The 14,055-nt window shown below is 33.1% G+C and overlaps 1 protein-coding gene across 1 annotated transcript in view; it reads right to left on the reverse strand.

Annotated features, from left to right (window-relative positions):
* Positions 1-8,234, reverse strand: part of LOC127738171 (receptor-type tyrosine-protein phosphatase epsilon-like) — a 46,732-nt gene extending 38,498 nt beyond the window's left edge. Inside the window, exons 1-5 of the mRNA XM_052249321.1 lie at positions 7,994-8,234; positions 6,631-6,810; positions 5,207-5,413; positions 3,749-3,883; positions 122-256 (exon numbers count right to left, since the gene is read on the reverse strand). Of these exons, the coding sequence (XP_052105281.1) occupies positions 122-256; positions 3,749-3,883; positions 5,207-5,413; positions 6,631-6,810; positions 7,994-8,180 (844 nt within the window). The 5' untranslated portion in view covers positions 8,181-8,234. The remainder of the gene's footprint in view (positions 1-121; positions 257-3,748; positions 3,884-5,206; positions 5,414-6,630; positions 6,811-7,993) is intronic.
* Positions 8,235-14,055: the final 5,821 nt, after the last annotated feature.

Consider the following 14,055-nt stretch of genomic DNA (forward strand, 5'->3'; position numbering starts at 1 on the left):
ATTTATCATCCACTGTCCTTCGAAAATTTAAAAAATATAAAACTATAATCCCATAGTCTATTACATAGCTGCATAAAAGTGCATACATCAAACATAGCATAAACTATTTTCACGTTTTTACCTTTGTTACATGATGGGGTGTACCAACCCATTTTGCACCCTCCGTCAGGGCATTTTCCAGAATTTTTATTGCATGGTTGAGAACGACAATTGCATTCTCCTTCACAGTTATTTCCAAAATACCAATCGTCACAGGCTGCAATTACAATTATTTTTATTTAGAAAATTAATCAAAACATTTATAATATATATGTGATATTACACCATTGTCCCATGTTCATGATGCGAGGGGATGAATGAGGGCTCATGCTCACAATACAAAAAAAAAACAAGTGGGTGTGGTATGATTGACAATAAGACAACTGTCCACGAGAGTCAAAATTACGTTAATGTTAAAATTTCGGGGATGAGATGAAAAAAAGTGAAACAAGAAAAACTAAAAACTAACGATTAATGAAAATAAAACAAATATGACAAACAGCAAACAACGTCAACGACTGAGCTACATGCTCCTGACTTCGACTAGGCATATTAAACTCCGCCACATTATGCAAGTTCCGTTCCCAAGTCAAGAGTCTGTGCTATTGTGGTGTTCGTTTGGTTGATTATGCTATCACTTCTTTTCGTTTATGTCCCCTCTTCGGAATTCTCTTACATTTTGTCATGCCGGAGCCCGTTATAGGTTACTGAACGGTATGAGTTTTGATTATTATTAATTGTTGAAGGCAGTGCGGTGAACCGCATTTATTTATATCCTTGTCTTTTGGTCGATAGTTGTTGAAATGGCAATATCCATATTTTTATTTTAAAGTACTAAAGATTAATTAAGAAAGACGCGTACATGAAAATGTAGTTTAAGAATTTAAAAGTTTAGATAGCATAGCTGGTAGCGATATGCATTTCAAATAAGCATTAAACATTGTAATATGAATAATTTAGATACAGTAAATAAACTCATCATGGATACCAAGGTTGAAATTTTGTACGCCAGACGCGCGTCTCGTCTACAAAAGTCTTATTAGTGACGCTCGAATTAAAAAAAAAATAAAAGGCCAAATAAAGTACGAAGCTGAAGAGCATTCAGGACCCAAAATTCCTAAAAGTTTTGCAAAATACAGCTAAGGTATTCTATATTTCTGAGGTAGACAAGGTTAGTTTTTTGAAAATTCTATGTTTTGTAAACAGTAAATTTATATTATCATGATTATGTCTCGCTGTGATATGGCCTTTTTCTGCTGACGAGGAGTAAAACAATCACCAATCAATCAATATAAGTATGACCATATCAATGATAATTCATGTCAACACAGAAGTACTGACTACTGGACTGGTGATACCTCATACCTTTGAAAAAATCTACCAGCAGTGGCATCGACCTAGTGCTTGTAAATAAACTCATCATAGATACCTGGATTGAAATTGTGTACGCCAGATCGCGCTTCATCTACAAAAGACTCCTCAGTGACGCTCAAATCAAAAATATTTTAAATACCAAATAAAGTACGAAGTTGAAGACCATTGATGACCCAAAATTCCTAAAAATCTTGCTAAATGCAGCTAAGATAATCTATTCCTGAGGTAGAAAAGCCTTAGCATTTCAAAAATTTGAACAACTAATTTATAATTATGACCATATCAATGATATTTCATGTCAACAGAAAGGTGCTGACTACTGGGCTTGTGATACCCTCGGAAAGAAAAACTCCACTAGCAGTGGTATCGACCCAGTTTTCTGAAAAAAATACTCATCATAGATATCAGGTTTGAAATGTTGTACCCCAGACGCGTGTTTCATCTACAAAAGACTCATCAGTGACACTCAAATCAAAAATAAATGTAAAGACCAAATAAAATACGACGTTGAAGAGCATTTAGGACCCCAAATTCGTAAACGCTTTGTCAAATACAGCTAAGGTAATCTATTCCTGAGGTAGAAAAGCCTTAATTTTTCGAAATTTCGAAGTTTTGTAAACAATCAATTTATAAATATGACCATAGCAATGATCATTAATGTCAACACAGAAGTGCTGACTACTGGGCTCGTGATATCCTCGAGTAGAAAAAAACAACCAGGGGGAAAACGAACAAGGGGAAAAAACAACCAGCAGTGGCATCGACCCAGTAGTTGTAAATAAACTCATCATAGATACCAGGATTGAAATGTTGTACGCCAGACTCGCGTTTCGTCTACAAAAGACTCATCAGTGACGCTCGAATAAAAAAATTATGAGGACAAATAAAGTACGAAGTTAAAGAGTATTGAGGACCCAAAATTCCTAAATGTTTTGCCAAATACAGCTAAGGTAATCTCTTCCTGGAGTAGAAAAGACTTAGTATTTCGAAAATTCAAAGTTTTGTAAACAGTTAATTATGACTATATCAATGATCATTCAAGTCAACAGAGAGGTGCTGACTACTAGGTTGGTGATACCTTCGGTGAGAAAACTCCACCAGCAGTGGCATCGACCCAGTGGTAAATAACTTATCATAGATACCAAGATCGAAATTGTGTACGCCAGACGCGCGTTTCGTCTACAAAAGACTCCTCAGTGACGCTCAAATCAAAACAATTTAAAAGGCAAAATAAAGTACGCAGTTAAAACTAACTTACACAAAAAATGTATGTATTATCATTATCATTTTATTATTGTAATTATTAATATTTGTATGAACCACCTAGGGGCATTATGTTTATCGGTCTGTGCGTTCGGTCGTTCGTCCGTTCGTCCGTCCGTCTGTCCCGCTTCAGGTTAAAGGTAGTTTTTGATGAAGTTGAAGTCCAATCAACTTGAAACTTAGTACACAAAAAAAGTCATGTTCCCTATGATATGATCTTTCTAATTTTAAAGCCAAATTAGAGTTTTGACCCCAATTTCACGGTCCACTGAACATAGAAAATGATAGTGTGAGTGGGGCATTCGTGTACTATGGACACATTCTTGTTATTGTTATTATTACTATTCATATCATTACTTGTTTATTACAGGAGAAAAGCCAGGAAAGTTTAAAATGTTCCTTAAAGATTGGACTTAATACCATCTCTAAAACCAACATTCAAGACTTAAAATATGCAAATTAAGAAAATAAAACATTTATTTTTCTGTTTATTCGTTGTATGCTGACAATGTAAATAAATTCAAACCAATGATATTTCACAAGTTTTGAGGCATGGTTCCTGTTTCAATTCCTTTTGAAAAAGTATGTTCTGCAAAGAATTGGCCACAACCCTCGACAAATTATTATAAAAGATGTATAGGCTGTGATACATGTCCTTACAACGAATAAGATTGGTCTATGTCTTGTTGTCAATATCGTCTGAAGCAACAACTATCAGAATTTGACTATCATGTCACAATTAAGATTTTTATCATGAGTTTGTTGTATGACGTCATTATGACATCATTGCTGGTGTATTGGATCTGAGCTTCAGTTTTTATTTGCCAGATATTTAGAAATATTATCTTATTAAATGTGTTTACAAATTACTGAATTTATCTGTCAGTTGAAACGATAAAAACATAATATGTAGCATGCAACTTTTGGTCTCAATTCTTAAAATAAAAATATTGAAACCTTAAATGTTTAAGCGAGTAAACAAATAGGCTTTCTCTTTACTTATAAACAACAAAATATTCCCTTTTTATGGTTTACCCTGTTTCCCCCGGAAAATACATTTACTTTGCTATACCTGTCTCACATCTCTCACCAATCCAACCGTTCAAACATCCAAAAATACATTTCCCTGTGTCTAGGTCACATGGTCCATGACAGTTGTCTGGGCATGATATATTACACATGAAACCATACTGTGTAGGTGGACACCCTGGAAAAAACCATTGTATACTGTATACAAACAAATCAGTGCGTGAAATGAAGTTGTTAATTGGTGTAACTCGTTTTTATTTAGTTTCAGCTAATCATCTCGATAATTTAAAAAAAAAAGGGAATTTAATTAAGGAACAAAGAACGATTGTTTGTGTTTGTTGTTGTCTGTTGATTGAAGTAGATCTAGAATATTCACAGATAATACCTCTATACTGAAACTCCTGAAACCTTGCTCATTTGTTTTTAAAGAACATCGATAGTTATGATATATGACGGTAAATGTATGCACATATGTCTATCTTCCTTCTTCGTTACACGTGAATGGTAAAATCTAAATTGTTTTCAAGAGTTCATGTCACCTTTATAGAGTGTAGTGGCTATTGTTATGATTGCGTTTTTAAAACTGTATCGTACACACAACTCATCTATTGAACATGTGCCTTTATCGTTAGTTTTTTTCTGTTATATCTATATATATATATATACTACTAGAATAACGAGGTCCAATGTGTTAGCCGGCATGACGTAAAAACTACGAAATTCAACTTTATATATAACTAATATAGGACAATGGTGTTGTTTAAAAATTACACTATTCCAGGCTCGTTTGTTTTCCACATAATTAATATAACTAAAAATTAACAAGTTCCGGGTCGAATCCGATACCGATACCAATAGTATATGTCACATGTACATGTTTCTGGTTGTAGTTACTGTTACCTTCTGTTAATACCTTTTGTATCAGGAGAGCCCGGAATTCGTCCAGTAGTTGTTTTATATCTTTGTTACACTATAGTACACTATTTAATAAGTCTGTTTTCTTCCACCTCAATACCACTATTAATTTTGGTTAATCAGTTAGAAAATTTAATTTAATTTATAGTAAGTTTATTGTAGTAAGAAAACCAGGACGGGTTCAAACAGAAAGATTTTGAAAGCAGAAAAAACTGTGCATCTTACAATCATCATGACTTTATCAGATGACAACACGCATACTAAAAATCCAGGCTGAAAATAAGGCGTTGGTACTTTAATTGAGTCACGGACCCACGAGTGTGTTCTAGTATCTGTGTAAAAATGGGTTTTTAAAGGATGTTCCTAATATGGAGCTCCGTTATTATCGTTTTTGGAGATTTTTTGTAAGACAATGTACTCTTCGTCAAATATATCCGTTATTCGTTGTTTTAACCGCAATGTTACACTTATTGGATTAAAGTACGTAACAGAATCGATTATAAGCAACCTTCTGACCCCATAAATATTTAATCGAAAATCCTAAAAAGAACATACTTTCTGTTGCCTTACAAGTTTTAATACTTACCAACTATTTCTATTTCACACACATGAACCTGAGACCGTTCGTTTACCACTGGTGGTACATACATCACATATCTTGCAACGGCGTTGATATTAATTATAGAAATATCAGTGCCATTTGATATTCCGTTGAATAGCTCTACTTCGCCAACCCAAGATCCACTCGTGTTGGTAGCATAAATAGAATGACTACTTGAATTAGTGATTGAATCTACAATTACGAAAATTGCCAAGTTTAAAATTGAAAGATAAAAAAAAATAATGCAACCAATAGGTTTTTAATACTCTATATCTTAAATTATGAGTTTAACACAAAGACACGATCAACTAATAACCGTCAGAAAAGTATCAGACGTATAACGCATTTCTAATGGTTGATGGGACATGGTTCAAATTGGATTTTCTTCCTTTCCCAGCATAAATCTGTTTAAAAGGTAACTATATCATCTGGATACGAGATACGTTAGATACTTCAGGTTAATATAAATACTGTCGCTTGAGTCTTTATTTCTTATAAGATTAAAGATATCAAACACGTGTGTAGCGAAAGGAAATATAAACAGTCCAGGGACCAGTACAAAAACAATCGAAAACAATCACAGAAGTATACGAACAAACGAGAAAACATGAATGACACGAAGAAATAAAGCCAGTGGATCATATGAATTTAGTTGAAGTGGGCTAGTCTTTTATTTTCCTTTTTAGTATGAATTAGTCATAAAACTCCTAACGTTTTCAGATATTTATACATTCTTGGGTTTCAATTTGTTGGTTTTTATCGTTCCTCTAGAAGGTTAATCCAGAAAAACACTACGGACGCACCAAACGTATGTGTTTTTTTCCCTTCATTTTCTAGCACTGGATCCGTTAGTCCACGAGGGTATAATTAGCACAGTAGTCGGCGCGTCGGTACTAAAATAATTTATGACATACGTTTCGTAAACTCCGTTGAAAATTTTAGAAATTATTAGGAAAACAAGGTTCCAACTTCCTCGGGGAAATTAAGTTAACGTAAGATGAATTGGTCTATAGCTGCTGTCCTTTTTGGTCGTATATCTCCCCACGTGTTTAGGAAGTTATATCATTGCATTGGTTTCAGTTTGTTGTTTGTTTTGACTTTCCTGATGAAGCTACATCCAGACAAGCGATTCGGACGCACCATAGTATAGTGTTAGTTTCATTTACTCGATAATAAGCGACTTCTTTATTATAAAAACATAACACCTGTTGTAGGCTTATATCAATTTAGGATGTTAGATACCTTTATTGCTAAAGAGGCGTCATTGTTACATGTAATCAATGTTAAATATTAATAAAAAAAAAATTAAAAAAAAACAACAACACTGTATTACTTGCTTTCTGAAAGAGTATGAATCAGTGAAATCCTATATGTATTCACTTCTATTACTATCTGGTGTAGCTACATACCACCTAATGTTACATATAGTGCGTTAAATATGCTGATATCTTTCAGATCAATTTGTAACCAAGAGATTCCTCCTATCACGTTTAAACACGATCTTTCACTTCTGTTACCATCAATTGCTAGTCTGGATGACTGACCGATTTCAGGTGAATGTGATGGTATACCATCGTATGCAAGGTTATCTAGACGAACATTTATAAAAAGACAGAAATTGATTGTATTGAATACATATGTTGTTGACTACCGACACTATTAATACATTTCATTGACGACTTTTACCAACTGTATTTCTAATGGTTTTCTTTTTAATGATAACGTGTTAAAAATCGATATTATGGCATTGTTTTGTTTGCGAATTATTATTATTATAATAACAGTGTATTAGCTTTGGCTTTGGTATCATGTAGTGAGTAGCATATCCAGAAATCAACGCCACTTTGCTTATTTGAATATTATGCTAAAGAAATCGGATACGGGTCACGGAAATTATATTGAAATAATACGGAATTTTGAAAAAAATGTCTGTTTTTACTTAAATTTAAGTGATAGACAGGTTGCCGGGACAGAAAATAAATATACACAACAATATACACCATTTAAACGAAACATAATGACTGTCGTTGCAAAAATCAAGGTTCCTGAGCTATTTTAAAAATCGAAGCGAGAGGCTTTTAACATTGCAGTATAAAATACATGCTAAAATGGCTGAAACGTCAAATTTGCAAACTTCGTGTTGAAAATTGGCTAACAAGGTCATTACAAAAACAGGTTGGCGGGATGAAACTTGAAACTTGAATGTCCAAAGAATAAGCAAGTCCAAACCTTGTATGTGTAGTCGTTTAACTCTAGGTTCCCACGTAAAGTTAAAATGCCCCTATTTCAAGAAGAATAAACTCACGAAAACACGAAAAATTCACTAAATTCGCGTTCATTGTTTTGATTTTGACCGCCTGACAACTTTACGGAAATATCAGAGTGATTATAAACAAGGACTCTGTGACGGGCAACTTATAATTTCCGGGTTTTAAAGATTTTAATGATATCAAGCCAGTCCAGTTCAAACTATTATCACATGGTACAATTCTCATTTACATATTATGAATATTAATTAGCAAAAGTACCACTAATTTCTTGCTATGGTTGGCCGTAATGTTTAAAGTGCAGGTTATGTGGCAGCCCTGCTAGCATGTATGCTTATTGCTCGGTCTTACTGCGTATCCAACATAAACGATCAAATTTCCCTCTCAAAGTAGGTTGTACTGACGGACTGTATGCAGTTAACTTACAGTTGTATTTTTTAGTGTACGTGTAGATGTATGTTTTTTCTTTCTTTCTTAACATAGTATATGACAGAATGTGTCTTACATTTGTTACAGTATTTTCCCGCTCGATGCTTAGTACAACCAATAGTACAGACTGCAGAATAACTATCACATATATCATCAAGACAATCTCGAGTATCACATCCCCAAACGCATGAACCGTTTCCAGGAAAGCATTGTTCACTTCTGCAATACTGATTACAGCGTGACATACACTGTTTGCCCCACATGTTCTTCTGACAACCTTAATCAAGTAAACATGCAAGTTCTTATCAAACTTAAAGGAAAATTAAATTATCTATATCAAAAAGCATACAAAAAGTGGTAAACTGATAAACAAAAGTTTAAAAGAGTCACTGAGTGTAGTATGCATGGTTTAAGGCACTACTATTAGTATATACAAAATGTAAAACAAAGTTACATGAATTAGCATTCTTATTTTATTTTGTAAATCTTGAAATACAAATTATCTAAAATTGTTAATTTCCCAACTAGATGAACAATCCATTTCGTAACAATAAGAAGTTGTGATATAATTGCCAATGAGATAACTCTCCATCAGAGACCAAATGTAGTTCGCAACGACAACGACAGGTAAAGGGGCGTAAAATTTAAGAGGTCGTCGCTAAAAAATATAAAGGCCGGAAGGGTCCCACATGGGCTGTTTTCTGCTCTTTGATCGGGTTGTTGTCTCTTTGACACATTCCCAGTTTCCATTCTCTAATATTGTTAAATTGAATATGTATATGTAATATTAACCATTGATACCACCCTCATCATGCTCATTTCATCTGTAAACTGTAGGTATAATTATTCGGTGTCGAGAGTTATTAAAAAGGTCTACCCACAACCCTTAAATCAATTACATTAAAAGTTTGCATTACTCGTTTAATAGCTGGTACTTTTAATCATAACTAAAGCGATTTTTTTAAACAGTGATGAAAGAAAATAAGACAGCATTAAAAAAATACAATTCAAAGTATAGCAGTCAACTCAATGGCCACACGTAAATCAGCGATAAGACAAACAACAACCCAGATGTAGCTTCATTAAGTAGCGAGAACATTTTTACCCTGTTTTTCAAATTATTTTCCGATTATTATTTTCCCATTGAAATCAGTGGTTATGATGTTGGTAGCTGCAGTGTGCGTTTTATAATGTTCCTAAATGTTTTGTTAGGGAGCTTTGGTGTTTAATAGCTTTAAGTGCAAAGTTGCTGCCATTAAAAAAACAATGTGAACAAATGCTTTCCAGTTAAATCTTTAGTTTTCCACGTCTGATTAAAACTGACAGTGTACTAACATCAGTGAATTATTAAGGGAAAGGAAATGTCCTAAGTCAGGAGCATGTTGTTCAGTGGTTGTCGTTTATTTGACCTATAATTGTTAACGTTTTATACATTGTGACTTGGATGGACTCGGAGTTGTCTCATTAGCACTCATACCACATCATCTTATTTAAAATGATAGTGATCTAAATAAGTCAAAGTTCTGGGTCACTGTTATTAAAAAATATAATGGATAAACAAATGCTTTCTGGGTGAAATATCTTATATTACACTCAGGCTTGCTTATAAAAGGTGCAAATTGTGTTTGTGAGTATGATTCAAACGAGAATGCGTAAAGGCATTTTAGTATGGGAAATGGGGTATGTTTTGAAGGTATTTAACAAATCTGTACGCGTTTACTTACACTGTATGGAAATGTATATTACACATTGTTCAAAAAGAGAGGCGAAAGATACTAGAGGGTCATTCAAACTTAATAAGTCGCAAATAAACTGACAACGTCATGGCTAAAAAAGAAAACGACAAACAGACAAACAACAGCACACAAAACACAACACAGAAAACTTAAGACTACACATAGTTGACGCTTGTTCATACATGACGAGTCAAGTTTACAATGTGTATAGAAGTGACTTCCAGTCCGGTGCAATTTAAAAAATGTGTACCGATCACATTGAAAACACACATTTTTAAATTAAATATGACTGTCAATTCAAAAGACAAATTAAAATCAATGAATAAATAAGTATAACATTTTAGGCTGCTGGAGTGGAACTTGGGGAACGAACTGTGCACAGCTTTGTCCGACAAAGTGTACAAACCAACACTGTTTTCCCAGAAATGGTTCTTGTGTTTGGGGCTGTGATCCACTTTATTGCCAAGCAGGCATATGCAATGCAGAAACTAGTGCTTGTACAAGAGGTTGTGTAAAAGGACGAGCTGGGAAATATTGTACACATCGTAAGTATTTTATACGAACAAAACAAGATAAGTTAGTTAGATATTACCTAATGCAACTGACACAAATGTAGCAACACAGCAAGTATAATAATTCGAATACTGTTGTGTGTACACGTGTGCATGTACTGCAGGTTCCATGAAAGGGCATGTATACGTATTGTTCACAAAGTATGTGTTATATAGAAAAATAATACACGTGATTTTTGTTTTAGAAAGGCCAGTTCAAAGTTGATCTCATAAAACGGATGAAAATGAAACATGTGAAATGAAATATTAAGAAAATCGTATTCAAATTAACTGAACAAATTAAATAACAATTGGTATTACGAGATATAAGGTTTAAATGTGTGATCCTCAGTCTGTTCTTTTTCATTTGGGTATAATTTCAAAGAAATGCGCGTTATTTGCATTTTTTTTCTTAAACAAACCCCTTTCAAGAAAATATTTGTGGGTTATGGCAAATAGTTTTTTATTGATTGTTTTTTTTTTGTCTGGTTGTAATGGGCATGGGGTAACGAATGAACAGAACAAATTTGCGCATGTTTTATTGTTAGTTGTTCCTTAAATTCACATTGTATTACATGGCAAAGAGGCGATATAGTTAATATATACTGGTTTAACTCGAACTCTTATAATTGTAATTGTTACTCCAGTCAGTATATTTAGAACATATGATGTTTCTTGTTTTATCGTCAATTTGTTCGGAGGAAATGGGTATTGCAAGTTTTTGTATTTGATGATCTGTCCATTGTTAATTCTTGTTTTCCTTTTCATGTATTACATGTACAAATACACGTAGGAGATGTTAAATTGATATAATAAAAGTTCAAACTAAATTGATCGAAATTTATTTCGTCAACAGTTAAATTTAGCATTTCTAACGTTTTACCGTTTTAAGTACTTGAATGTAAATTTGTAAAAAAGTATTCTGCATTGTTTTAAAGCAGAGCTAACAATATATGGTGAGATAAATATTTCTTTTCGTTTGACTATAGGGATTTCCCTACGTTAAGGGGACGACCATTTGATATTGTAGGGGGCAGGAGGATTTTGAAAATAAATAACTCAGCCTTGATAATCACAAAAATAAATGGTTTGTTCTGTGGTAGTTTGAAAATAAATTACCTGACTTGCAATGTATTGAAAATAAATAACTCAGCAGGTCTAATCGAAAGTATGAGATGGCACCAGATTCTTCATAAATTCATCTTTTTTCCAAAAAAAATAATCGGGAAACACTTATCTTTTAATAATAAAAGTATAAATATTATTTAAATATACTTGAAATGTCAGAAAATTGGTTTCATTTAACTTGAGGTTAATTGTCTCAGGAACACTTACCTCACTTTTATTAAATCAGGGCCGTAACTACATTGAGACAAATGCCTCATGTAGGAAATTTCAAAACCAAACGCTTGTCTCCATATCAAATTGTGTTCACCGTGATCATGAGTGCCTTGCAAGAAGCAAGTTCTGTTCTCCCTCAGACGTAGCCCCTGATTTTTCGGGATCAATGTTTCTTATTTATTTGTCTTTTGTTCATTGATTGCCCTTCTGTATTCTGTTAGTGTTGCATTCATTTTGTAATTTAGTAATTTTATTATTAACTTGATCATGAGTTTAAAAAAACACAGCAGCCACAGACTTAACTATGTGAATTACATTTTTGCTTTATCATGCATATTTGTCTTTTGATGTTGTTCCTAGAAACTTAAGTCTTACACTGAATCTATAACGTGATTTTGCTTTGAGACCAAAATATTGTCATAAAATTATTAAAACAGAACTTGCATTTTCAGTTTAAGAAATTTTGCATCATTTGTTCTATAGCTTCTTGGGCCTCCAGCGGTTCAAAAACCCTTCAAAAACAATTTTGCTTCGCTCCATACGGCGAAACTTGTTTGCCAATACTTTTAAAAGAGCCTTAGTTACAACAAAACTTTAATACTGTGTATGTATGCAATACATGTATATGCATTGGGGAATATAGAAGATTCATTTCTGCAGAGGATAATAATTAATTCTGATTAAATGGTACATAATGACTTGACTATACATGAATTACAGTCCGTGTAACGTAAAAGTTAACAATACGAACGATGACCGAATCATGTACGGACGATGCCCGAACGATGTACGTACGCTTCCCGAACGGTGTACGAATGCAAACGAAACGCTGACCGAACGTTGTACGGACGCTGAACGAATGATGTACGAACGAAACCATATACCATAAACCATACCGTAAACGATAACATAAGCGCCCTTTTATCGTTCATCGTATGGTTTTGCGTACATCGTTTCATTAAGCGTATACCGTATCGTTTAGCGTATTAGCGTACATCGTTTCGTTTAGCGTATATCGTATCGTTTAGCGTACATCGTTTCTTGGCGTGCATAGTTTCGTTTAGCGTATATGGTTTTTTTTTTAATATAAAACATGAATGGTGTTCTGTTAAATCTTTTTATATAGGTGATAATAGGCGTAAAATTTAGATTGGATGCATGTTTCAGTTTTTAATTAATAATTCAATAAATTATAATTTGATCTGACTCGATGTTGATCCAAAATTATTTACATAAAAAGTTTGAAAAATAAACACTGAAATAAATTTAAACAAATTAAAAGATACGATTATGAATTTTGTTAGCCGTAGAAATACGTACTTGGTGAATGTGCGAGTAAACTGCAGTCTGCAGGGTATTCAGTTAACATTTTTTGAAAATAGCCTAAGGTATTAACATTTTTTTTTACCTAAATGAACAATTGATTTAAGATGGAATTCGGAATTAATCTAATGTTCTTACAAAAGTATATTCGGGATCTTAAGGTTGACCTTTTGTCCAAAAGGTTTGTTAAATATTTTTATGTATTCTCTGTTTTTGAATGTATTTTAAAATCGACTGAATAGAAGTTGTATCCATATATCGTAATTAAACCAATTTTTTTAGATTATAGATTTTTTTTATTCATCTATCAAATCAGTCGAAAAAAAACAAATATTCGAGAAATTTCAAATCAAAACAATTACTCGTTATGTGCCTCATCAACCCTAAACTAAATCCCTACCAATGTACATACGATTGTGTATTATTTTAACTATAAATGCACTTGACTTTAAACTATCATCAACAATTGTCCGGCAAAAAAACTAGACCCTCTATTCTTTAATTTTCTTATACCATTTTCCTCTGTTCTTTATTTTTCCCGTTATACTCTATTCTAATTATATATTTTTTTTCTTTATTTTCCTGTAACTATACCTCCTTTATTCGGAGCAAACCCACCCTAAATATACATAATTATGATACACACGGTCTATAGGTCATCGCTTGTGCCGTGATACACATGTTTGCATAACAAAGGATGTCCTTGTTCATATTTATAACATTTTAAATGTCCTCCTAATAATACATATAATAGTTGCCACTGGACAATAAACAGCTAACTTTAAATTAATCCGTCATATTCCTAGTTTTTTTTATAATGTGTAAATCACATAACATGATGAACAAATATTTATTGCAGATTTTCACTGCCGAAATAATGGGAAATAATTGTAAACAAAACCACTCATTCACATCCCTACGCCACAAAGTCTAGCCTTTTCACATGTAAATAAATTATTTTCATAAATCTATTTCAAAATAATTTTAAACAATTTTAAATCAAACGGTCATTTTTCTTATTTGCCAAAAAAAAACCAACACCAAACAGTTATTTTCATTTCTTAAACAGATCGATTGTTTTCAATGGTCGGTGCCTGACAGCATTTATAAAATCTATCACCATGTTTGCCAATAATAAAGCTACATAGAACAGGAAAACAACAATATCTTAGAAATACTTCCAGGCC

Source organism: Mytilus californianus, unplaced genomic scaffold (assembly GCF_021869535.1).
Source record: "Mytilus californianus isolate M0D057914Y unplaced genomic scaffold, xbMytCali1.0.p SCAF_1, whole genome shotgun sequence".
In the NCBI taxonomy this organism is placed as follows: Eukaryota; Metazoa; Mollusca; class Bivalvia; order Mytilida; family Mytilidae; genus Mytilus; species Mytilus californianus.